This window comes from Aedes aegypti, chromosome 3, assembly GCF_002204515.2.
Source record: "Aedes aegypti strain LVP_AGWG chromosome 3, AaegL5.0 Primary Assembly, whole genome shotgun sequence".
Lineage (NCBI taxonomy): Eukaryota > Metazoa > Arthropoda > Insecta > Diptera > Culicidae > Aedes > Aedes aegypti.
The window spans coordinates 55,035,284-55,062,224 of record NC_035109.1 but is presented as its reverse complement, the minus strand read 5'-3'; the positions used below and the strand labels follow the sequence as shown (position 1 = coordinate 55,062,224).

General features: G+C 36.4%; 1 protein-coding gene across 1 annotated transcript in view; it reads right to left on the bottom strand.

Moving 5' to 3' along the window:
• LOC5579909 overlaps positions 1–26,941 on the bottom strand; it is a 419,518-nt gene that overhangs the window by 48,385 nt on the left and 344,192 nt on the right. Inside the window, exons 3-4 of the mRNA XM_021849664.1 lie at positions 4,251–4,331; positions 2,605–2,666 (exon numbers count right to left, since the gene is read on the bottom strand). Coding sequence (XP_021705356.1) covers positions 2,605–2,666; positions 4,251–4,331 — 143 coding nt within the window. The remainder of the gene's footprint in view (positions 1–2,604; positions 2,667–4,250; positions 4,332–26,941) is intronic.

Here is a 26,941-nt window from a genome sequence, read left to right as displayed (position 1 = left end):
TCAAATGCTTTGAAAAAAAAATCTTAAGCATTTAAAATATTTCGTAGATAAGGTCGTAGAGAAGAGTTTCATTTAAACAATTGTAAAGCTGAAGCTTTATTTACAAGAACTACCAAATTTAGGAAAAGAAATTTTTGGAGAAATTTTGTTGAAAGTCTTGATAAAGAAACTTCTTTAGCTAAACTATGTGGCAAGAAATTTGAGAAATTATGATTCTTCAGATCCAAATGTATTGGAATACTCTGAAGCTTGGATTGAACAATTTGCAAATAAAATATGCCCTGATTTTGTTCCTACACTTGTTAATTTAAAAAATCAAACTGTTACTTTTTTGTTAAATTCACTCACTAAAAATACTGCCCCAGATATTGATAATTTTTAATTCATAGTTCTTAAAAAAATATCAGAGGATTGTAAGAAATTTTTACTTTCAATATATAATTCATTCCTTTCTCAAAATATTATTCCTTTTGAATGGCGTTTTGTGAAAGTAGTAAGTATTCTTAAACCTGGTAATGATCCTTCATTAGCTGATAGTCGAAGACTTGTCAGTCTATTATCATGTTTACGTAAACTTATGGAACGTATGCTTTCAAATCGGTTAGAATTATGGGCAGAGAAAAATAATATTTTTTCATCTTCCCAATATGGATTCAGAAAAGGTCGGGGTTCTCGTGATTGTACCGCACTTTTAGCTTCTCAAATACAACTTTCTTTTAATAAAAAACAAGTTGTAGTTTCTACTTTTCTTGATGTTTCTGGTGCATACGTTTCTGTTTTGATTGATTTGCTTTCAAGAAAATGAATAATTAAAAAAATCCTAATTTAATTTCAATTGTTTTGAATAACTTGTTTTCTTTGAAGGTAATGCATTTTTTCCATAATGGGTCATCTAAAATTATTCGTCATAATTGTTTTGGGCTACCTCAAGGATCCAGTTTGAGTCCATTTTTGTATAATTTATTCACATCAGATATGATGAATATATTTCCTAATGGATGTTTTTGATACAGTTTGCTGATGATAATGTTTTATCTATTAGTGGTAAAAATAGAGAAATTATCAGACATTTCATGCAATCTGCGTTAGACAATATTGATACCTGTGCATTTGATAATGATTTTAAATTTTCAGTTCAACAAACTAAATTTATTATTTTTTCAAGAAAGCATTCAACAATTAGTATTAGTTTATATCTAAATAGATATGAAATTGAACAAGTTTTTGATTATAAATACCTTGGTATATGGTTTGATTCTAAATTAAATTGGGCAAGTCATATTTCCTATATTCAAAAAGTTTGTTCGAAAAGCATAAACTTCCTTGGATCAATCACTGGTACCGTGCACCCCCGCTAATTTGAACGGTACCTCATGCAAACCATCGGGGTTTATTTTTAATTTGAACTTCTAGTCACCCTACGAACAACAGAAAATCGTACTTCTGGTTACCCTTTTTGCTGGTTTGTTTTGATTCTGCGTTCCGTTCCACAGCGTTCCATTTCACTTCACTCCGTTCCATGAGCTGAATGACGTTTGAACCATTTTTAATCTGAACGATGTGTAAATTAGCGGGGTACAAATTAAAAAGTGTTCAGATTGAATGTGGTCAAACCAACGGGGGTACCCGGTACTTGGTGAGCTTCTCATCCGTCTGAATTAATAACGCTTTACAAAACAACTATTCGCTCTGTTATGGAATATGGATGTTTTACATTTGGTAATGTTGTTCAAACTCATTTTTCAAAACTTGAAAACTTGCAATTTCGTTGTTTAAGAATTTGTTTGAAGCTTTTGAATTCAACTCATACTCAATCTATTTAAGTGTTGGCTGGAATTGAACCTCTCAAAATTCGATTTCAAAAATTAAATTGTAAATTTATGTTGCAATGTGTTTCATACAAGCAAACGATTATTGATAATTTAAAATTGTTGGATGAAATCAACCCGTCAAGTAAAATAATAAGCTCCTTTAATTATTGTTCAAATGAGAATTTAACGCCAATTTCTTCCCCTGGATTTCAAAATTACAATATTAATATTCATACTTTTCGACCCCTAATTGATTTATCTTTATATGAAGAATTGAAACAAATTCCAAAAACTGAACATTCGCGTTTTGCATTTTTTTTTTAAACGTGAATTCGAAGGTATGAGTCGTGATCAATTTTATTTCACTGATGGATCTTTAATTCAAAATGTTGCTGGATTTAGAGTTTTTAATAATCTTTTGGCTCACTTTTTCAAATTACAAAATCCTTGTTCTATATTCATAGTTTAATGAAATGAATAGACACAGAGGCCACAGAGTTCATAACTCCCAGGTCTTCGTCATCTAATAGAGTCATTTTCACACCGATTTCACGATTGAAATTAGAAGGTTAATCATCTAGAACATCACAGACTGCGTGCCGAACGAACGGCGCTTTTGTTTGCGTGGGCCACCCCTGATCGATTTCTTCGTTGTTTTGCGCCTGCTATGATCGCCAAGTCATTGCGGATGATTGCATCTAAATCGATGATCTAAATGTGGCGGTAGAGGCGCGTCAAATTAGTCGAGAACCGTTCTGTGTCTTCAACTAGGTAAATGTAGAATGGGACTTACCGTGGAGGACAGGCACATAGGGGTTGCGTGTAGTTCAGTCGGACGTAGACAGCGTTGCAGACCTGAGCGGGATGAAAAGATTGAGGTGATTAGAGCAGGCCGGTACAGAGAGGATTAATTATTTTCCGAGTAGGCTATGAAAATCAAGCTGATCGAGCGACGACGGTAATGGAGGCCTGCCCCGATCTAACGGTTACCCGATGATTTCGTCGGCCGACAATTATCTGTCCGAATCACCCGAGAAATTATCGCGTCAAATTAACAAATCCCGCACGGGCAAACGATGAACGATTTGCTCCTCGACCGATTTCGGTACTTTCGGCTTTCATTCACACATTAGCTGCCATATCAAAATGCATATCCCCGAAATCACGCCCCTCAAACAGCAAAGAATTAAATCCAAATGTACGGGGTCCATAGGGGTTTCGGTTTTGATTCGTGGGTAAGTGCGCACCCCGATTCCGCGATCCGTGGCTCTTCTAACCCAATTTTGACGATCTGAAACCGGCAATTTTCGCACGAATGAAAAAAAAAAAACATACAAATCTGAATCTTCCACCGGCGTTCTCTTGGCGTAGGTCATGACGCGCCCTAGTTTCTAGCGTTGATTTGCACCAATTCCTAGTCTAGCCTGTCCGATACTCCATTGTCACGTCACATGGGCGTATCTAGGATTTCAATAACGGGAGGGCGAACGATTTCAAACGCGTTATTCAATAATATACTAAACGGCACCCTTTTTGTGTGGTTATTTTTAACTTTAACTTTTCAGTCGTTGCACTGTTGTATTTTGTACAAAACTGCTGAAAAAACCTCGCTTTTTGTTCACAACAGCAGTGCGGTTGTTCTGACGGTGGCAAACCGCGCGACGACTGGAAGGTCGTCAGTATATAACTTTCTCCTGAAATGTTTGAAAAAAAAATACCTAAATTTCTCGGGGAAATTCATGCAAGTTTTTGTTTTTGAAAAATTTCTGTAAAAATTCCGAGCAGAACCGCTGATAGCTCTCAAAATAAAATCGTAACATTTTCCGACAAAATTCAAGGAAAAATGGAGGGACTTCTTCAGAAACATTTTGTTTGCCTGAACGAGTTTATCGTCCCATCCATCCTGAATTGAATTATTTTGTATTAAGCAACCATTCTGAAGATAGGATCATTGACAGAAATCTGGAGTGAATTTCATAATTAATTTTGCGGATACGTGATGTCGTCTTTGAAAAACCTTTGAGAGAAGCCTTATTTTTGGAATTCGATTTTTTATTTATTTATTTTTGGTAAAACGCGACCCCTGCCCCGTCTGCCTACGCCCATGTCGCGTCGTCTGGCTGGAAGATCGCATTTTAATTTGCACCAAATCTCATCCGCCGCGCTTGCTGAGTTCGTTGCTACCGAATGGCCACACCGCGTAGAGGCCTCAACTTTAAGTCCGATCTAAGATGGCAATGAACCTTTAATTACCCGAGCGCGGAGGCTTACCTTTTTCGCTCTTTCATAATTCCAGGGCTGGACGCGCGTGCCCGCCCCTTGATTTGCGGGCCACAATTTGTGGAAACCTTTTCGGTGGGATCCGGGGTGAAAATTCGCGAACCCGTGTTATTATTTATTATGGCGAATGCTGGGGAAGAAAAGGTACTTTGAACTCACCTGTTGGATCGCACACTCCGGCAGGAAGTAGATGTGCTGATTGTGCGGATAGTAGTGGTACTTGGTCGGGGCCAGGCCAACCTGTAAAATAGCGAAGAAAACAAGGAAACAATCAACAAAAGTTGGGAAATTGTAATTTGTTGCATTTAGGGGCATTGGATTTGGATGAGGTGATGATGGGCATTTGGTAGTTTGAGGCAGCTTTATGTAGGGAAGCAGAAGATGAAGTTGTGGGTATGGCTATATTTTGTGGTCATTGTACTTTTGTGGGATGGCTGTTTACACCTGGGCTAGGTAAGTAATTGTAGGGTACGAATCTGAAATTTGGCTACTGTTTTACTGAGTAATGTTCCTATACCAAGCTTTCAATGGAAGTATGAATATGTATCAGAACTAGGGGTCTAATTAACTGAACTTGAATAATGTTTGCGATTTATTCTTGAAAACTTTTAAACTGATGATGAATTTGTCGAGCCGTTTTCAATTCGATGGACGAACAAAATGCCTTTTTGTGAGTTTTTTTTCTCTTTCAGCGGCTCGTAGTATCGTTAATGGACCAATGCACGAGTTCACTAGATTGACGTTTGAGTGGTGCCCACGGTGTACTATATAAGAAGGTGATATATTCCGAAAACTGACAGCAGCTTGACGGCGTCATTCCTATCCACCTCGAAAAAAATTGCGAAAAAAAAATGATCTAGTTGTCCGGAAGATATATGGTACGATAGGAGTGACGTCACATGCCTACAATCAAACTTGATATTTACATCAGTAAAGAGCCTGCCTTGTTAAGTGAACTTATGTATTGGTCCAATATGTAGGAGAGATACAGAATCAAAGTAGAAATTGAGTTTCAGTAAAGACCTAGCAGGTATTCAATATCCAAGATATCTTCAATTAAATACTTCAAAATCTAAAAAAACATATTGTTTGTTTTATTAGTTGTATCTTCGACGAAGCTAAACTTGAAGTCTAGGTGATGATACCAAAATCGTATAGGTATTGTCTAGGAAACGGTGCTAGTGGTCGTGTGACTCACTAGTATCTGGAGTATTAGATGAACACAAGACTATCTCATGATTTCGAATTTTTGGATTAGCTTTGACGCTAGTTTTTGCTAGTGTTTTCAGTAAAACCGTTCCTTAGCTCAATAGCTATAGCATGATTATCTTATATGTTTATTTTTATCTACTGGTAGGCACTAACGTGTATCAAATATTACAAACTTATGCAGCTAAACATGCAGAAAAGTAATCTTTGAAGCCAATTTTGCGAACGATCAAATTTCCGGGCTTGACAGCATTGCGTGGAAGGAAGTGGAATCTTGGAACGGGTAAGTTCCTCCTCCGGTGTAGAACATAAATATTAAATTTGACAATCTTCGTTATAATAATTTTTAAATGCAACGTTCCCCATTCATACTGGAAGGATGGAGGGTAAAGTTGAATTCACAGTTAAAAAACAACTAAACTACATTCAAAAGCATGTACAAGGATTTGGAGGTTAAGTATTGATGCAGTAATGGTCATCAAAGGGGATTTTTTTTAGTAAAAGGAGGAATGATTTGGATAAAACTACTTTTAATTAAGACTAAAGGGTGTACGGAATCCAATTGCGACACACAAAAATATTTGACAAAATTCGCACGTTCAACCAATCATCTTCAAACTTTCAGGGAGTAAAATAGAAAATGTTATGAATATTTTCTCATGTTTGTTTTATTTATTTCAATTCCATATCCAAAAGTACGAATATTTCCCTTCAGACTACTCATAAGGTCCTGTACAACAATTAGACCAACTTTTTTTGCGTGGCAGTCCATTTTTTCTTCAAATCTTCCTCCGATTCCACTTCCATAAGTGCTTCCGAAGTGCAAGTACTTTTAAAATGGCCACAGTTCCGGTGCGTTCAGGGGGTAGAGATGCTTCGGCACGAAATTGACTTACTTAGCCTTGTACCACTCCAAAACCTTTTCTGAGTAGGGTAACCAATATATTTTGGAACCCTATATATTTTGGACCACCTGGGCCATTTTCCTTAAAATTTCCAAGTTTAAATCGAAAGACCAACTCAATTCGCATGCTATTTAGAAAGGTAGGATTATTCCGCACTTGTATCAACCGTTTGTACATAGACAATGTGTTTATTTTATCTGAAATTAATTTTATTTAATCGGTCCATCCATGCAACCGTTACAACACGTTACACACAGAAATTGAAGCCGTCAGAAAGTTTTCAAATGTAAACAAAAACTTTTTTTCAAATTTCTGAACTAAAAGTGTAGATTTTTTTCTGTTTTCCATTGTCAATCGGTTGATTAGACTATGTGCAAGCATATTACACAACCAGTGTCGTGGACTTTCTCACCAAACGATAAAAAACACCGGGGGTCCAAAATATATACTTTGAGGGTCCAAAATGTATCCAAAATAATAAAAAACAGTGCTTCACAATTCAATTATTTTCGTCGTTTTTTGGATCCTACATGACCGTATGGGCATTTTTATCTCGTAGAGGAAGTTTTTCTCTACATTTTGGCATGTTGTTTGACTTGGTTACACTCTGCAATTTTTTAATTGGGACAAAAAAATAAAATCACTTTCTTAGGAGGTCCAAAATACGACCGTTACCCTAATTGCACGAGGCCAAATCCAGCCAGAAAATTGAAGGACCATCGTGTGACCTCATAAGAGGAAGTAGAAGCTTTTGGAGGCATTTCTTTAGGTAAACTTGCACAACTACCGTTCCAGTTGTCACGAACGGGGTGCTCCGCTTTCCTCACGAGCAAATTGCATGCCAAATCATATATTTTTTTTGGCAAACTTTGACGGTGTCAAAATCCGGAAACTCTGATCATATTCAATAATTTGAGCTAGATTTGATTGATTATATGATTGGATTTTGTTCAAACTCTTTACTTTTATCTAGTTACCATTGCCAAATAATTGATAAAAATTAACAGATCAGTAGTTCCTATTGGACGTCATTTCATCGCGGTCCATGTAAATTCAAGTTCGAAAATCTATGGACGCAAAATCTAAAGTTGTTCGTTCTGATAAAGAAAAAGTGTGTGAAACTTTTTTATGTAGTGCAAAATTGTAAGGGAAACTGGTCATAAATTCGATCAAAGAGTGATAGAGCTTGACACAATTTTCATGAAAACATCTATTGCATCCAGTGTCCGGATTTAAAGACAGGGTAAGCATCAATATTCTAATAATTTTCATGTAAAAACAACCGGATATTTCATCACTTTTTTGAAGATCTGGTTTATAATAATAATTGATCTTGCCTACTGTCAAATCCATTAGGTGGGATTGGGATTGCCATATTCGTGGCTTCAAATCAACTGTGTCAAATTAACACCAGGCAGCCATTACTGGGTTCAGAAAATCGCATAATGTTGAGAACACAACAGAAGTTCCAATGCATACAAACAGGAGGTTCAGCATAAGGACATTTGGTTTAATGGGCACTTCGCATAAAACAGTTTTATTTAAGGTGATTATGAAATGAAGTCAAACGTCGAATTTTCAAGTGCACTAGTCTGGAGCTGGGAGGGAGGCACCGATACTACACACGAAATATAGAACAATGTTTGTTTGAACTGCAAGATAACTCCAGCTTGCCAACAACAATCAAGGCAGGCTTGGGAAAAATCGCTAGTTTTCTTTTGTTGTGCACTTTCGATTTTTCCTGACAAACATGGAAAAATGGCCACAGTTTTCTATTCACTAAATATTCATTTTTATTGAAAAAAGTAAAACGATGCGTTTTTCAATGAAAGGTGCTCACGTGACATTACTTGCATTGTGTGCATGAATTGATTTTCATTCGATTTTTGTCACTTTTGAAGAAATGCAAAAATGTGTTTTAATCAGTTACGCGCTTTTTCCATGTTAGTCCAATGTTTGAGATCTGGGCTCACAGTGACAGTTTGTGACAGCGGAATCTCGGCTCACTATGACGTACAGAAATTTTGTATTGGTTTCTCCCTCCCAGGTCTGGAGAATCTCACAATCGTTCGCGTTGAAAATCGATCATATTGCTTGCTAGCCGGTGGTGACCATTATTGGAATAAATTTTCAACGTGGAGCGCTGTTTGGATCTCAAGACTTATGCTCTTGAAAATTTGAGGTGTGGCCTCGTTCTATAATCATCTTAAGAACAAGTAGCATTTTTAAGAAGGCATATAATTCTCATTATGCCAAATGTTCATTATGCTAAACGTCCTTATGCGAAACTACCACTTTTCAATGGCCGTTTTGGCAAAGGCCCACACGGCAACGCCAATCTACTCAAATCTGAGTTGTTTCAACGCAAAACCGTAGTTGAGCCCAATAACTCAAATTTGGCTAAATTTCCAAAGCCTGCCTTTGAAGCCATAAGAAAAATTTTCTAAAATTTGGTTTGATTCAACGCAAAATTGAGTTCATTCAACCCAAGCTTAAGAATAATGCATTTACCCAAATTTGACTTATTGGGCCCAAGCTGGCAGGGAGAAACCGTTGAGTGCTTCATGAAGCCCAAGCAGGACAGTTCGGTTTTGCGTCGTTCGATTGATTTTGCTGACGGATTCGCGCGTGTTTTCGAGCCGGAAAAAATTGTTCCCCCTGTTTTGGAGCGTCTTGCTGAGTTCTGTTTGATATATCGACCTTGACGCTTGCTCCTACGGGGGCCAGCGACGAGGGCAGGATCAAACATGTCGCGCGTCGGTCTAGTAAGTGAAAAAGTGGCGTGATCGGTTAGTTCTTTTTGATCCTTTGACCTTGACGCTTGTGTGTGAGTGCGTCAAGAAAGCCAAGTTTTTTTTTTTTTTTTCCTTTTTGGGTCGCGCGCCTTTTTTTTCTGAGTACTTTTATATAGCCGAGCAAACGAGTGAGGCTGAGAGTGGATTGTAGCTGCACAGTGAAGGATAAAGGATCAATTGGTGAGCTCATTTCATGCTAATATTTCTAATCTATAAAATATGTATGACTGCACATTTAATCGTTACAATTGTGGGACGTAAATATGAATTTTCAACAAACTATGAATTGTTCGTCACTGTGAGTGTCGACACAAACTCTGATTCATGAATTATTTATGTTTCACATTATTTTTTTATTTTCAGAACACCCCTTTTTACCTTTATTTTTGTAATTAAAAAAAAAATTGAATGGTTCGACACTACAAGTGTAGACTTGCGAAAAGTTCACTTTATTCAACAAACTTTGGATGGTTCACCACTGTAAGTGTCGGCATAAGAATAAGAGTGTTCTATGATGTTCCCACCAATCAAGTTTTTTGTTTCTTTTCAAATAAGTAAAATATAATAACACATACTTTCGTCCTGACAGCTGTAGGAATGTTACATTTAGGTATTTGTTCAACAAACTTTGAATGGTTCGTCACCTCAAGTGTCGGCATAATTTTCCACTACATAGAATTTGTTCATATCAAATGAAAATATTATATTTACAAATAAGCATGTATATATCTCACAAATCATTATTTATCATGGTCTAATCGCTTATCAAAGTGAATCCTGTGACCCAACGATCCTTCCCATTAACAAACATCCCTCCCAGTAACCTTTGTGGAGATGCAGAGGCAAACACGGTCTCCAAATAGCAAAGGTTACACACTAACATTCCTTCCCCCAATCCCACCTGACTGCAAGGACGTGGCCGGCGCCGTTATTGACCCTGTATAAATAGAGGCACTGAATTATGCACATTGAAGAAGATTATGGCCAATCCCAGCCAAACTTCTAGTTGATTCTTTGTGTATTTTCACTGACTTCGGTCAATCACGGAATAGCAACCATTGATATGTGTAGTCAGTCTAAGCTAAGCTTAGCTAAGCTAAGCCAATAGCTGAGATTCTGCTGTCACGAACTGCCACTGTGAGCCCAGATCTTAAAGAATGAACAAACATGAAAAAAGCGTGTAATTGATCAAAACATATTTTTGCATTTCAACAACGTTGGCAACAATCAGTTTGAAATCAATTCCTGCACACCCAAAAGCAATGCCACGATAAACTGATTGTTGCCAACGTTGTTGAAATGCAAAAATATGTTTTAATATGATCGAATATAAAGTAAAACGCATCTCTTTACTCTTTTCCAATCTTCGCATCTCTTTACTCTTTTCCAATCAAAATAAAAATTATATGCACATAAAACTATGGCCCTTTTTCCAAGTTTGTCCAGAAAGGTCGAAGGTACACAACAAAAGAAAACTAGCGAGTTTTCCCAAGCCTGCTTTGATTGTCGTTGGTGAGCGGCAGTTATCTTGCTATATGGAAAAGTGTTGTTCAATATTTCGTATGTAGTATCTGTGCCTCCCTCTTAGAGCCCAACTGTTGGGAAGGTACAATGTTCTTCTCTTCCTTTATACATCTTGTGCCTTCTTGCGCAACCCTATTCAGAGCACCTTCTGTGCGCACGCACCTTGATTCGGTGTGTGCTTTGAGAGAGAGAGAGAAACAAACTCAAGTCAGTTAGTACCAGACAAGCTATCGCGTGTAACGTGTTCTTTCAATAGTTAATAAACGTCTCGTAGTTAAAGTCAATTCTCGCGTGTGAATTGTTTCCTCAACGATCCGAAATCCTTGCCGGTTTTTCCGCTGCGTCGTAGGGTACTCCGCCGACACCAACTACCTCCATTAGGTAGGTGCAGCTCTATCTGTTTATGACAACATTGGTGGGGAAGAGAGAGAATACCGAGAGATTTTGGGTTTAGAGAATAATCGATATACTTATTTTTGGGTAAGGTCAACTCAAAAATTAGGTAAACTGTTTTTTCCGTGTACTTTCACATCGTTGAGTTGAATTGCAACAGGGCACTTTGTGGCTAGTCACAGTTTTGCTAGTTCATAAATTAGAGTTTTTACCAAAAGTTTCAACATTTTTCATGAAATCTTTTTGTATCAAATCTAAAAATATTCGATGTTAAGTTTACGGCATGTGCTCCTACAATGCCAACATAAATACAAAATACTTAATTGAGAGCAAAATAATGGAAATTGTGTCAATTTTATCCAAAACATCGTCGGTTTTGAAAATAAACCTGATTTTTTAAAGGCGAGCATTTTTTATTGCATTAAATGAACGAAGCGTGCAAGAAACTAAATTATGAGCCTAGATTTTGAATTCATTCACAACATTTGCCTAAAAAGGATTTTGATAGCACTGGCTTTTGCATCGTCAAGGTTATCGACTGAAAAACAACGGATTGTACCCCGTTTGGCATGAAGTCGTTTGGCATAAAGCCGTTTGGCATAAAGTCGTATGGCATAATGACCGTTTGGCATAATGGCCGTTTGGCATAATGGTCGTTTGGCATAATGGCTGTTTGGCATAATGATTGAGTTAGAATGAATATCGGCATTTTCGAAGCTTTTACCGAGATCAACACCACTGAGCCCATAGCAATTTTTTGTCGCAGATTCTCAATAAGCGTGATGGTCGTTCAGAGATAATCCAAGCTATGAATTTCAAAAATTGTAGTGACATTAGAGAGCATAACTAAATAAAACTTGTGACTCGTGGAAGATCTTTTCGAAATAATAATTTTCTCCACATCCCAGAACATAAAGTATCGTTGAGTTGTTGCGAAATACATATTTGAAAATAGTAAATTGGCAAATAATATTCGCAGTTATTAATAAAGGGAACGTACATATTTTGCGGCAGATCAAGCTCTGTCCCAGTTTGTACGTAACACTTGATGAAAATTACTTAGATGAAGGAAAAATTTATTTGCAAAATATTAAAAGCTCTTATACAAAGATCTATTATTGCAGCATAATGCAAAAATAGCCTATATACGAGAGCAGATTATTTTTCGTTTAAAATGTTTAAGGCTCTTACACTAAATATCTTCTCACAACATAACTCAAATGAACAACACATTTTTGAAAGAAAATATATGTGGTTAAACTTTTGAAAGATTCAATATAAATTTTAATTTTGAAAGCGTACATCAAAAACACTGTCTATTATCGAAAGGAGGGAAAATTTGTGATTGAAATAATATTTTTTCAGCATATCTTGAAAGGAGATCTTGTGTTTGCAAAAAAATATGTTGAATATTTACTGGTTCTAAAGTAATTATTATTCTAACAGCAAATCTTGCAAGAATCGCGAAATATTTAAATGGTGAACATTTAGCTTGACTAAATAATAAAATTTAAAACAGTACAAATATAAACCTACAGCCTATTTTTAGAAGAAGGCAAAATTTATGATTAAATCAATAGAAGATTAGACGCCAAAAACTATTGTGGCAAAATAAAACGAAAAGACATCAAAAATTTCGTTCAGGATCATAGCTCTTGTCCTACTTTTCCCCGAATGTCGTTTCTCTGAATATCGGTTCCCGGAATGCCAGTTCCTAGAATGAATCGTTTCCCCAAAAAGTGATGCAGTTTAAATAGGTGCTATAATAATCTTTAGTGGCTGGAAGGTGAACGAGCAAGAACGATAAGCAATCAAATGAAGCAGGTATTCTGTCATTCTTGTTGGCATGTTGGCAAAAATATTGAGGACGGTAAAACTTGAAAGAACCGCCAAGGGTGCATATCAGGTACCGTAAAACGGGGTAACTTTGATAATGCGGGTAACTTTGATAGTGCGTAACCCACTGCATACTAAATGAAATATCATAATTTCTGTTAATCAGTTAAGCAAAACGAATGCAAAACTAAAGAATATTAGTATGACACTTCATGTAAGAGCGGTTTTCATTTGAATCAAGAACATTTTAGGCTTTTTATACGAATTTAAAAAAATTACACAATTTTAGCATTTTCAAAACGCCTTCAAACAATCTGTTCTACGATCACTATTTGATGTAGTTTTGAATAGTTGGCCACTTATCTTTGATAGCCTAGTTATCATAGAACTTGAATACGGTCTCAAATCTCTTAGCGAAAAGCATATTCACAAACTGGGACCATTTTTGTAATCTAAGTCAGAAATTTCCATATAACGTTATACGCCTAGAGGTATGCAATGCCCTATAAATGTTCGTTATTCATTAAATTTTGTTCGAATCATACTCCATTATCAAAGTTACCCCAAAACAGAAAACCAACTTTCGATTATATGAAAAATTATATATCCATTCAAAATGAATCTTTTGCAAATTTATCGACTGTAATCGATGCCAGTACTTGTTTTAAAAATATAAATTGTAAATCTTTGAAACAGCATGCAAAAATATTCAAGTTTTCTTCGAAAAAACTATCAAAGTTACCCCGTTTTACGGTAGCCAGTTCGTTCACCACCCTAAAATGTTTAAAGTTACGACAAGTATGAGTGCCACAAATTTTTCGGGGAAGTGGACTTTTTGTTGAAGCTGGATTCTCGGGAAACTTGTATTCGGGATACTGGCGTTCGGGGTAACGACATTCGGGGAACCGACATTACGGGAAAAGTAGCACAACCCATCAAAGTAACTGCAGTATTCGATTTCTCGTTTCGCTGATAACTTGAGCAGATCAATGTTACACTGAAACAAGCGTTGCAGTAATGAGAACCATGAACGTGTTTTTAAATTTACTATTCCAACTACGATTGAGCTATCATGATCGCTTTTTATGTGCGTTTTGTTCCCTCTCAATCCAACCGCGTCTATAGCCGAGCGGCTAGCGTTAGCGCTTGACAATCGCCAGATCCTCGGTTCGATACTGGTCTGCTGCAAGTTTTTAACCATGATATAGTAATTTTTACTATACAAATGGTGCCATGGTAAAATTGAATGCACAAAATATTCTAAATAAATGCGAATTTAGTCTGCACAAATCAAGTGGCGTTGTGTATTTAATTTAACCCTCTGATATAGTATTTTCAACCGCAACGCTGTTCTCAGTGTATCAATTGCCGCCATTTTGTCAGTTGGGAACAACAAAATATCTAAAAAATAAAGAAATCTTAAAAGAACAGCCTATGTATAAAAGAAGGTGAAATTTGTTTCAATTTCAAATCAACAGGCATAAAGCCTATAATTTGGTTACATCATATTTAAAAAAAAATCCAATGTTTGAAAGAAGGGTAAATTTTTTGCTAAATATATCGAAATCTTCAGTGCAAAAAAATATTCCAATAGGAACTCAAAAGAAGAATTATTATTTGAAAAAAGGGTAATTTCTGCATAAATTATAAAATATTTTTAACAATAACTTTCCTAATATGCTTTAGATTATTCAAGAGCATATGATTGTGAAATAAAGTGACATTTTGTATCAATTATTGTCAATTATTGTCAATTATTGACTCCACAACAAGCCTGATGTCATCAGAAAGATTCAATAGAAACGTAAAAACGAATCTCATCTTAAGAAATTATTGGTTTCAGACTCATTATACCAAACGACCGTTATGCCAAACGACTTTATGCCAAATGACCATTATGCCAAACGACTTTATGCCAAATGGCTTTATGCCAAACGACTTTATGCCAAATGACATACCACCGCTTAACGCATCCCGAAAAAGCTTCGTGCCGCTAGCTGAGGTGTGCAGTTATCCTTGCATCCTTGGATAGGAGCATCTTAACGGACGAACATGAGGTGATCAAAAGATGGAAGCAGATTTTCGACGATTACCTGAATGGTTAAGGTCGAAACATCGAAGGAAATGCCTTCGTCAGTACTGCGAACGATGGGAACCAACCAACCACTTGTGGGGCACTTTGAGGGAGGTTAAGGATGCCATTCACCAGTTTAAGAAAAATAGAGCTACTGGTAAGGACGGTGTCGTAGCTGAGCTCATGAACCCGAAGAAGCTGGACATTTGTCTGCACCGGTTGATACGCACAGCCTGGGACACAGAACAGCTACCGGAGGAGTGGAAGGATGGGAAGCAGTGTCCCAGACAACCAAAATGTACGTATAACGAAATCATCTGGAGACCTTGGAAGTTGCAAAATTTCACTTATGATATGTCGCGAAAAGGCCTTCTACGTACAAAAGTGGAGGCGATATACGTGCATATATTATGTGATGAATAATAACATACAATGCGAGTGTATAAATATTCAACCGACCCAACCTGTGATTTTATGCGACTTAACTTATGATAACAAACGTTGATTTGAAAGCTGCTACGTATTGATTCGATTTACTTTGTACGAGTATACAGGACGAAACAAAATGTACGAATGAACTCAGAAAAAAGTGTTTTATGCGAGGAAACTCATAAATCTGACGATTTTATCCACGGTGTTTTGCGGGTTCGATGTAATTAGTGTAATTAAACGAATTATAACGTGAACTTTTTTGCAATTGCTGGTTGTCTGGGGTAATATGCCCCTTCTACAAGAAAAGACACAAGTAAGATTGTAACAACTACCGAGCGATCGCCATCCTAAATGTGGCCTACAAAGTGTTATCCAAAATAATCTTCCGTCATTTGTCACCTGTAGTTAACGAGTTCGTGAGAAGTTATCGAGCGGGCTTCGTTGACGGCTGATCGAGAACGGACTAGCATACAATAGTATCATGGAAGAAAACAGCTTTCACGGGAAACTCACATAACTCATAAGAGCAACGATTGAAGGCGTTCAAAATTGTGGGAAGATTTCAGGCGAGTATTCCAGTTCGTTTGAATACCGCCGGGAACTACGACAATGTGATAGATTTTCGTGCGTTTGAAGGTGTTACACGGAGAGCCGGGGTACGATTTTCACAAAATCCAATCAATTTGTTTGTTTCGCAGATGGTATAGACATAGTCGGCAGAACATTTGAAAAGCTGGCAGACCTGTACACCCGCCTGAAATGTGAGGTGGCCAAAGTTGGACTGGTGGTGAATGCGACTAAGACAAAGTAGGACATGGTAGTTGGCGGGGCCGAGCGCGACAAGGCACGTCTAGGAAGCAGTGTTACGCTAGATGGGGATACGTTCGAGGTGGTCGGCAAGCTCGTCTACCTTGGATTTTTGCTGAAGGCGGATAATAACGTTAGCCGTAAAATACGGAGGCGCGTCATCAGTGGAAGTCGGGCCTACTATGGCAAAGTAGTTGCGGTCAAAAAGATTCACACCCGCACCAAATGTACCTCGTAACAAAACGCTCATAAGACCGGTAGTCATCTACGTGCATGGAACATGAACGATGCTCGAGGAGGCAAGCCCTTGGAGTGTTCGAACGTCGGGTATATGCTAAGATAATAAATCTTCGAGCTGTTTAGTAGAATACCTATAAGTAGATGAAAAAACCGAATTTAGTACTATACCATTTAATTCCACTAGAGTTTGTATCCTTTGACAGATACGCGTATTTCGACCTCAACTGTAAGGCCGTCTTCAGTGTCGTGTACTAGACTCGACTAAGTCGACTAAGTCGAGTCTAGTACACGACACTGAAGACGGCCTTACAGTTGAGGTCGAAATACGCGTATCTGTCAAAGGATACAAACTCTAGTGGAATTAAATGGTATAGTACTAAATTCGGTTTTTTCATCTACTTATATGCTAAGATGTTAACTAAATAAATGAAATTAATATGTAAGCATTTCTTTCATTGTCTCGACCTATGCTTTCAGAATACACTCCATGTATAACATATCACAAAGTCAAATCCTAAACAAGGGTGTCAATCCTCATCAAATCACTTTCTCCAGAAAATATTCCAAAAACTAACACCTGCGATGACAGGCTGGGATCGTCTACTCCCGAACAAGTCCTTAGCATTGATCGCCTCCAGGGTGACAATAAATGTCCTCTGAGCAGCGCTCCAAAACTGTCCAACGTGTCGCTTCCTCACAAGAGAGGCGGGTAACACTAATAAAACAAACCAACGATCGACCGACCTGACGACTGGTAAGCACGACAAATGCGAGATCAATCGTCAAACGTCAAATCTTGACCACCATTGGAAAACACCGTATGTCATTGCAATCATAAATGGAATCGATTGAGGGTAAACTATAACGAAATTTTATTTTTCTCAAATGCTCTTTGCATCTAAGTTACCATGGAAATTCGAATTTTTACATAGAATTTCTCCGTTTTACGTCTTCCGTTATTTAGAGTGTTTTCAAATGTTACTCTAGAAATGCGATCAACCCATGGGTTTCGAATCGCGGATCCCCGATTCATGGCCTGCTTTTCGTCGCGAGAGCTCGCGCGTGCCGTCCACAGTTCTGTGCGCTTCCATTAATGGACGAATGGACTTGATTGATGGATTGATTGCTCTTTGGGTGCAGAAGTGTCTCTCTGCCTGCTGAGGGTGCGCTGCGCGGTCAGTGGCTATGGCTACTACCGGCCTGTGGTCGGTCGGTATAATTTGATTTGCTCCAACTCGTGGCAGTCACGAGGCGCTTAGATTGTATACCTTAGTGTTTTTTTTTCATCTCGGTATAGAGTGCCGATGACTGGGATAATTAATTAATGAGCGTTGTTAAACATAGATATTAGAGATGGGGTGAAGAGGGGCCGAGCGGGAGTCCAGGCAGGTGATGGACACGCGTCACGCCATTCATGATCACCTCGCCGCATGTGTATGGAAGTTAGGTCGATCACTGGGAAATGAGCAATTAATTTGGTGCTTTCTCCCTCGTGTGGCGGCTCTGACCAATTGGGGCTGCGATAAGAGTAATTAACTTGTCGGCAAATATTGGAGACAGTTGTGATATGTTTTAGAATTAGGGTCATTCAATGGGGACCGTATTGAAATATAGCTACATGGAGAATATAGTCAATTTCATTTTATTTCGATAACCTTAAACAATCTTCAATCTACAATCTCAGGCTATCACAACCTGAAGCTCAAAGAACATTAAAACCCTTTGCAATGTCGTATTTCGAGGAAAGGACATATTTAAATGTGGAAGTAGCGCCAAGATGTAACGTTTGAATACCACGAAGATCACGGGCCAATTAAAACAAACAGTTAAGAAGCAATACAAAGCCAAATTGTCAGAATTTATGCTAAATAAGAGTTACCAAGAACAAGAATTCATTTGAATTCAATAGCAAAATACAAAAACTGATACCAATTTAATATTTATCAGTAACTTTCAATACTTAGTCAATTGTGCACATGATTTAAAAGGTAATCAATTTGCTCAAACCTTTTCCTTTTTCTTAGCATTACATTCTAACTGGGACTGCTTCTCAGCTAAGTGTTCTTATGAGCACCACCACAGTTATTAATCAAAAGCATTCTTTGCAAACACTACCATTTTCCATTCGTATATCGTGTGACAGGTACGATGATACGTTTTGCCTAGGGAAGTCAAGGAAATTTCCATTACGGAAAGATCCTGGACCGACCGGGAATCGAACTCTGACACCTTTAGCATGACTTTGCTTTGTAACCGCCCCAACAAACATTTCAGTGGAATAAGAGTTGAACAAACCACTTTAAAGCTTATTTCAGCTGAATAAACTGTTGTTCAGCCACTAATGTTACTTGGGGTGGACTCTAACCACTCGAATAAGGAAGACCCCTTTGCCTTAATCTCTAATTTGTGAAAAACTAGGTACACCTTTCTTTTGAACCCGGATCTTTATACAAATCCACTGATAGTCGAAGGGAAAGTGATAATTCGCGATATCTCCAGCTTCCACCCATCAGAGTTTCCTGGAACGATTAATCTTAACTAACTTCCCACTTGAATGCTACCATTTCTTGTCAGGACCTGCCCCGTTAGCGCAAGTGGCTGCTGTCCACTTAAATATATCCATAATCACGTCCAGTTATCAATTAGACTGCTCCGGTCCAAGTCCACCTTCGCATGCCATTATCGCCACTTCACCAGAGCCCCAGCGAGTGGAATGCAAAATGGGTGGCACAAATGAAGATTAATGATGCCGGATTGCAGAACCCAGCCGAATGATCGCCCGCATTTCAGTATTTTTCCCGTTGCAAATGCAGTTGAATAAAAAAGGGGCTCACATTAACAGCTCTTTTAGTTCCGATCAAAGGGCGGAGAACGAAGGGAATTCCTGACTCTTTTGTAGGATTTAACTCGATTCAAGTTGCACACTTCATCGTCGTCATTTGCGCACTCGGGCCGAGGCCACCCCGGTTGACTGTTGGGCGATTGCGGAAGACAAGTTGGACATGTATGTAACACATAGATAGAAATATGTTGCGTTAGGGTGTCCTAGAATAAATCAAATGTTAGAAAAGTTATGGTGCTCAACCTTAGAATGAAAGGAATGCTTATTTTTAGTGTTTTTGTGGAACATATAAACATATAAAAGCAAAAAAAACGTTCAGAGATTCCGCCAGATCGATTTATCAAAAATGATCTATTTTCATGAAAATTGTCACATTGAAACATTTTGTGTAGATGTTTCCGAACCCTGCAATTATTGTAGTATTTTTTTTAATTGTTTTCATGAGTCTCTTTGAGTATTTGGGTGGTACCGTAATACGGGGGAAAATTGATCAGTGTTTAACAACTTCTCGTTATATTATCTCTAGGAATTCAAATATTTCCAAACTAATGATTTCAAAATTAGTACTTTGGTCATATCTTTCAGTTTACGTATTTAATAAAAAAACATTTATCATTTCACAAAAAAACACGAAAAATTGAAAACTACACATTGCGTTGAAATTGATTACTACAGTCGACTCTCCACAACTCGATATTCTATAACTCGATATACTCTATAACTCGATGGATTTTTCGATCCCTTCAAATTTCCATACATCGTGCTCTCCATAAGTCGATATTTCTATAACTCGATATCTCCACTAGTCGATGTCACGTGAGAGGTAAATTCCTCTCCATAACTCGATATTTATTTTATAAGAATTCTTATTTGAGGAAGCTTGGTCTTTTTCATGTCTGTAGGTGAATAAATAATTGCAAGTTGTTATTAAAGAAGAAAAGCATGAAAATAATGCTAGTAAAAATAAGGTGATTTTTCAAGCATTTCGAAAAAAGTCTTCAAATAATAGTTTGTTAAATACTATCAACAAAATAATATTTCTTTCTTACAAAAGTGATCATACATGTATTGGAAATATAGAAATTTGTTCCTCCATTTTTGTGATTTTTTGTGTCGGTATATTCTATAACTCGATAATTCTATAAGTCGATGGTCCCTTGAATATCGAGTTATGGAGAGTCGACTGTATATAACAAAACAGATTTGAGAATAAAAAAATCCTTACATACCAAATATAGGTCTCCTGAATCAGTTAATGTAATCCAAATTCTTGCAACGCAAGTATTTGACTACTTTATAGAAAAAAAAAAGATTTTTCGGTTTAGTTTTTTTATGAATATATTTAATCTAACATAAATGTAAATGTTTTAAACTTGAAACGTTTTTCAAACAGCACTATTAAAAATAATCCTTTTGAAAAAAAATATTGCCATTGGTTGAGGTGTTGCCGTTTGAGTTAATGAGATAAATATATTTTATTTTATTTTTCTTTTCATCAGGATTTTTGCTACCTTATTAAATAAAAGATTTTTTTACCTTATGTTCAAATAAAAATCTTTGTATCTCGGATTAAATATCTACAGATTTTAGGCACCCATTATCATTTATCTTACCTCTTAATACATTTATACAGTAGAGTATGGTTTTACAATTAGTCACAAATGTTAGGATCCTTCCTGATAATTTCAGTTATTCATAGTACGGGTTGGCTTCTGACGCATGATTTCGTCCTTTTACATTAACAAGTTTGTAGTAATTCAATATAATCTAAATCATAAGGTGCGTGTGAGTTCAATTCTATGAAAGTGATTGATAGGAACTGGTAACAGTCACATTTTGATCCAAATGAATAAGGGGTGGGACTTTTCACTTATTCTCGAAGTGCACATTTTGGCAGCTCTCAAATTATTCATCAATAAAAAAAATTTATTATTCAATCAATAAAACTATCATTCAATTGAATAGCTGATCAGTTCTTGGGTCACACTTATCAATCCTACACATCAGCGTTGTAGCAATTTGATTTTTCTTCTTCTTCTTCTTTCTGGCGTTACGTCCCTACTGGGACAGAGCCTGCTTCTCAGCTTAGTGTTCTTATGAGCACTTCCACAGTTATTAACTGAGAGCTTACCATGCCAATGACCATTTTTGCATGCGTAATATCGTGTGGCAGGTACGATGATACTCTATGCCCTGGGAAGTCGAGAAAATTTCCAACCCGAAAAGATCCTCGACCGGTGGGATTCGAACCCACGACCCTCAGCTTGGTCTTGCTGAATAGCTGCGCGTTTACCGCTACGGCTATCTGGGCCCCAATTTGATTTTTGTTGTTCGTAATTCGGCGAAACGACCCGTTCGGCCAAATGGCGTTCGGCCAAACGGCATTCGGCCAAATGGCCGGACACCGCTACAGATATTGGTTTTTAGGTGCTAAAGAATACGAATGAACAAATTTTGTAATACTTAAGTGTTGGAAAAGTTATTTTGATGGGTTTTATAAGCATTGTACCAGGCCATAAAAAGGAAGTGACAAATTTTGTATGCTGGATGCAAGCATGTTCGAAAGTTGGAGTTAATGATTATTTGATCATGCAATTTAAACCAAACTGTGTCTCATACAAAAGATTAAGTCTTTTTTTAACTTTGACGACCTGTGGCACCAAATTGTGACGGCATTTCGTCAGAGCGGACCTTGTGAAATTGTTCATACCGTTTTGCCTTAAAATCCGGACCTTAGAAGTAGTTCAACAACAAATTGTTTCTTTTTTGCTATAATGCAAAGTAAATTATAATGAATATACCAAAAAAACACTAAAACATTGAAATTTTTATTATAGGGAAAGTGTACCAGTTATGGCCATAGTGGTTCCCTATTTGGCCATATGTAAAATTTTGACAACTTTTTAATTTTAAATCTTTTTGTATGTTTTAACATCAAGATGTATCTTAAATCTAACTTCTGCAACACACACAAATTTTCAAAATATGAAGGCATTAAAGTTGTTACGTATGGCGAAATAGGGAACCACTATGTCCATAACTGGTACGCCTACCCTAAGTCTTACTTCAGAGTTGATTCAAATTCCGGTCACATCTGCTTCGAATTCCGGACACTTTTATTTGATTATAATATTGCGAGAGTTCGTAAATATCTCAATTAAATGGAGTTTAACACGCTTTATTGAAGATAATTCGACCAATTCTTGGTTCAATTTGCAGTTAGATTAATTGTTAAATGGTCAAATCGTCCCATTGATGCTACAACTAGATAACTCGAAATTTGAAATTTTTGACTTCAATATGCCAAAACATTTTTCTTTATTAGATCTGTAAAATAAGCGTGTGATTCAAAATACACAAATTAAAGTTTATTTTCGAACCATATCCTCAGCGATTAACCGTCACCTTGTAAAACGGTCTTATTTTCAAAGTTGCACATCCCAAAATTTTGATTTTCGAGTTATCTAGTTGTAGCATTAAGGGGACGAAATGTTATGAAGATGATGAGGAGAAGTTACACAACTCTATTCTATCGCCGCACCAGATTCAACAGCATGCAACATCTTGAACTTCATAAATCGCAATATTTTCGAATTATTTTATCAAATCACAAGGCAACATTGTATTTTTTTCAGTCTGGGATTTTCGACAACACTTATGCGACCACAAAATAGTTGTTTTAGCTTCTTTTGAATCAGATTAGGGCACATTTCATTTCAAATTCAGAGATGTTCGGCTTTTGAAGCAGTTGAAAATCATGCATCGTAATCCGGACACTGATATTTCACCATAACTAATTATATTTTAACTTATTTTCTAGTGTATGTCACTAGTTGTCAAGAAAAATGCACATATTTTGTTCTGTTCATCACGTTCCATGAAACAGGAGCGAACGTTGGCCTTCAAAACCTCGGATACAAACCCAAGAACTAATCCTAGGAAACTGTTAACCAGCAGACGATTTGACACGCAATGCATTTCAATTTTTACTTTTGCATTGATTTGAAGCCTACTGGGATGCATATACATTTAAAATGAATCATTTAAACCAAGGAATCGATCAGTGGATTAACAATACAGTTTAACTTACTCCAACGTTACATATAATAAAAAAAAACATTCAAGGTGTCCGGCTTTCGAAGCGTCCGGAAATTCTATTTAAAACGGTATTTTGAGGAAAATGAGAAAAGAGTTCAACACTTCGTCTACTGTTTATTATAATGATATGTCCATTCATAATTTTCTGTAGACAGGAAAAATCTATTTTGTGGAAATAATGGACATTTGTATCCAAAAAGGCTTTTCATTAATATATGACCATTTTCAGAAAGAGATATTATTTGGCCATGTCAACCAATAAAATGCTACTGCTTCAATTTAATTCAGCTTCGCATTGCATAAACATTTTAACAGTGCATTCTTGATAGCAGTATTGCCAGTAAAACAAAAATAATTAAAACCGATAAATATTAATAAAATCACAACATTTGTAAAAAAAATATGTTTAAAAATGTTCTACAGCAAATATATTAGAATAAAAGATGATTGTTGAGAAAATGATAAAGCAAAAAATTTTGTTTGGAATATTTGAAGAATACATGCAACAGCAAATTTTGTAAGTTTCCATAATAAACCAATGAAAAAATTATTCAAATTCCAATTACGTTCCCTACCAACGTTAGTATCAAAAGCACCATATTATCAAATACACCATTTATACACTTAATGAATTTCCTTGTCGTCATCAAAATAACTAATTTCAGTTCATAATATTAGGCGATATTATTGTGTGTAAAAACTAAAAAAAATTTGAAAAAAAAAGGTATTCAATGCTGTCTATTATTTTCCAGTCTGCACAAGCAGATAAATAAATGTGGAAATTAATTTATCGCTGAAAATTTTGCCTAGGTAAAATATCGGTATAAATAGATCTTTGTACCTATTATAAATACCTTACGTATACCACGTCCCACATTTATACTATCAATTTTGAAAAAAACGTGTTTTATCGTTTGTTTTATGAGCTAAGATTATTTTGCTAAAACAACAGATGAATGGCAATTCAATAGGTAAAACCATCGAGAACTTTTCTATTTCATCTATTTCAATATACAGCCATTCCATGAAAAACCGATCTAGTGGGTCTCCGAATTCCGTGAAAATTTGCTATTTTGTTCCTTATCCGAAATAAGGATACACGTATTTTTGGATTTTTTGATTAGGATGACCAAAATCGCGATATTGCAAAACTTTTATTTAAAAAAAAAATATAACTTTTGAACCGTTCGACCGATTTTCAATCTTTTTGGACGAAATGAAGGCTAAGATTTTTACTTTTCAGGAAAAATATAAAATTTCACAAAAATTGTGTTTTTTACATGAAAAAACTCAATAGTTTCCATGATGATAATAAATCTTCGAGCTGTTTAGTAGAATACCTATAAGTAGATGAAAAAAACCGAATTTAGTACTATACCATTTAATTCCACTAGAGTTTGTATCCTTTGACAGATACGCGTATTTCGACCTCAACTGTAAGGCCGTCTTCAGTTTCGTGTACTAGACTCGACAGCTTAACCGATTTCCAATCTATTTGTATGGAATGAAAGCTTAAACTTTCAACTATTCACACAAAATTGAAAAATTTGATAAAAATATGTTTGAACGTGAAAAAATATAAAAATTTCTAGTTTTTTTTTTTAATTTTCATATATTTTAATGTTAATTTTTTTTTTAAAGTTTTCTATTTTTTTCTATTTTATTTTTTGAAAAGTTGAGACCTTAAGCTTTCATTCCATACAGTGTGTGCCGATAAAAAAATGACTGATTTTTTATTTTCAAAATATATCTCAAAAACTAAAAAGCATACATCGCTGAAAATTTGACAGTATACGTACATTTTTTTTTTGAACTTTCAAGAAAAAATGAGAACAGCGATAGCCCCTTTGGTCCCGAGGCCTTCAAAACACGAAAAAACGGAAACTATTGAGTTTTTTCATGTAAAAAACACAATTTTTGTGAAATTTTATATTTTTCCTGAAAAGTCAAAATCTTTAGCCTTCATTTCGTCCAAAAAGATTGAAAATCGGTCAAACGGTTCAAAAGTTATAATTATTTTTTAAAATAAAAATTTTGCAATATTGCGATTTTTCTGGTCACCCTATTTCGGAAATGGTCACCCTAATCAAAAAATCCAAAAACACGTGTATCCTTATTTTGGATAAGGAACAAAATAGCAAATTTGCACGGAATTCGGAGACCCACTAGATCGGTTTTTCATGGAATGGCTGTATATATGTTTCTATTTTACACATACCGGGTACCCCCGTTGGTTTGACCATATTTAATCTGAACACTTTTTAATCTGTACCCCGCTAATTTGCACATCGTTCAGATTAAAAATGGTTCAAACGTCATTCAGCTCATGGAACGGAGTGAAGTGAGATGGAACGCTATGGAACGGAACGCAGAATCAAAAGAAAACAGTGAAAAAGATAACCAGAAACACGTTTTTAGGGTGACTAGATGTTCAAATTAAAAATGAATCCCGATGGTTTGCATGAGGTACCATTCAAATTAGCGGGGGTATTAGAACATAATTCTAAATTCTAAATTGACTAGTCCAAACATGTTTTCCACCACGTTTCCACGTTTTTTTGTAAACGTTCGTCATCAAATATGAAGATTTTGGATTTGACAATCTGGCAACACTGTTTTATTCCTATTAGGAAGACAATATCAATCAATTACGAAAAGGAACTGCCAAGGCTGCTCGTACGAAAAGATTAGAGCTGTTTTATTTTACTCACATTTATGGGTAAGTGATCATTTCATTTTAAAAATAAGGCTTACTTGTATCCATTATATTCATAATACTGATTTTGAAGAAATTATATTTCACTTAAGGTGAAGATAAATCGAAGCCAAACCTCAAATTTTCAAGAGCACGGATCTGGAGAACCGAACATCCGTTTGAGCTGAAAACCTAATCGATTGGTAACCACCAGCGAGTGACCAATCGATTAAGTTCTCAGCTTAAACGGATGTTTGGTTCTCCAGATCCGTGCTCTTGAAAATTTGAGGTTTGGGTTCGATTCATCTTCACCTTAATAATTGACGTTCAACGCCCTGAACAGTTTTGTATTAGATTCTTCTTACTTCATATATTTTTCCCTGTATACGAAAAATTCTGAATGGTTATATCATTATGAAAAGCAGTATATTTTTTGTTTTGTATTTTTTGAATTGTATTTCCTTACTGTTTTTTGTTACTTTCAAATGAAGATGGGCAATGCTGATTAATTTATTCAAAAAATCCAAATCACTCAAAAGAACGAGTGGTTCATAGTCCTTTTTCGGTGAGGGTCGGTTCATTTGATGTGCACAGATCAGACAAAAAGTGACCAGAAAAAAAGAACGAGCCGATTTTTCCCCTATAAACTAATTTAAGATAACATCACGCTGCAACTTCCAGCGAGGTTACAAAAAATGAACGATTTTGCTGCGCATTCATCCACTCAATGTTCATCCGGTGAAGATTCCTTCACTGGATGTTGGTCCAGATCAAAGACACATTAAAGACCTCCATGTCCCTTGCATTTCCCCAAAATTTTATGGCTCATAAGGTAATCTAGAATGCCGTGAAAAGTGTACTGCGATCTGTCAAACTTGGGTACCTTTTGCATTACCGAGGGACCAAATGCAGTACTAGAAGTGGTACACAATCTGAGCCCGAGTCGGACGAACCTGTCCGGATGTCATTTTATGTAAACACGTCGACAACAAAAGAAGAC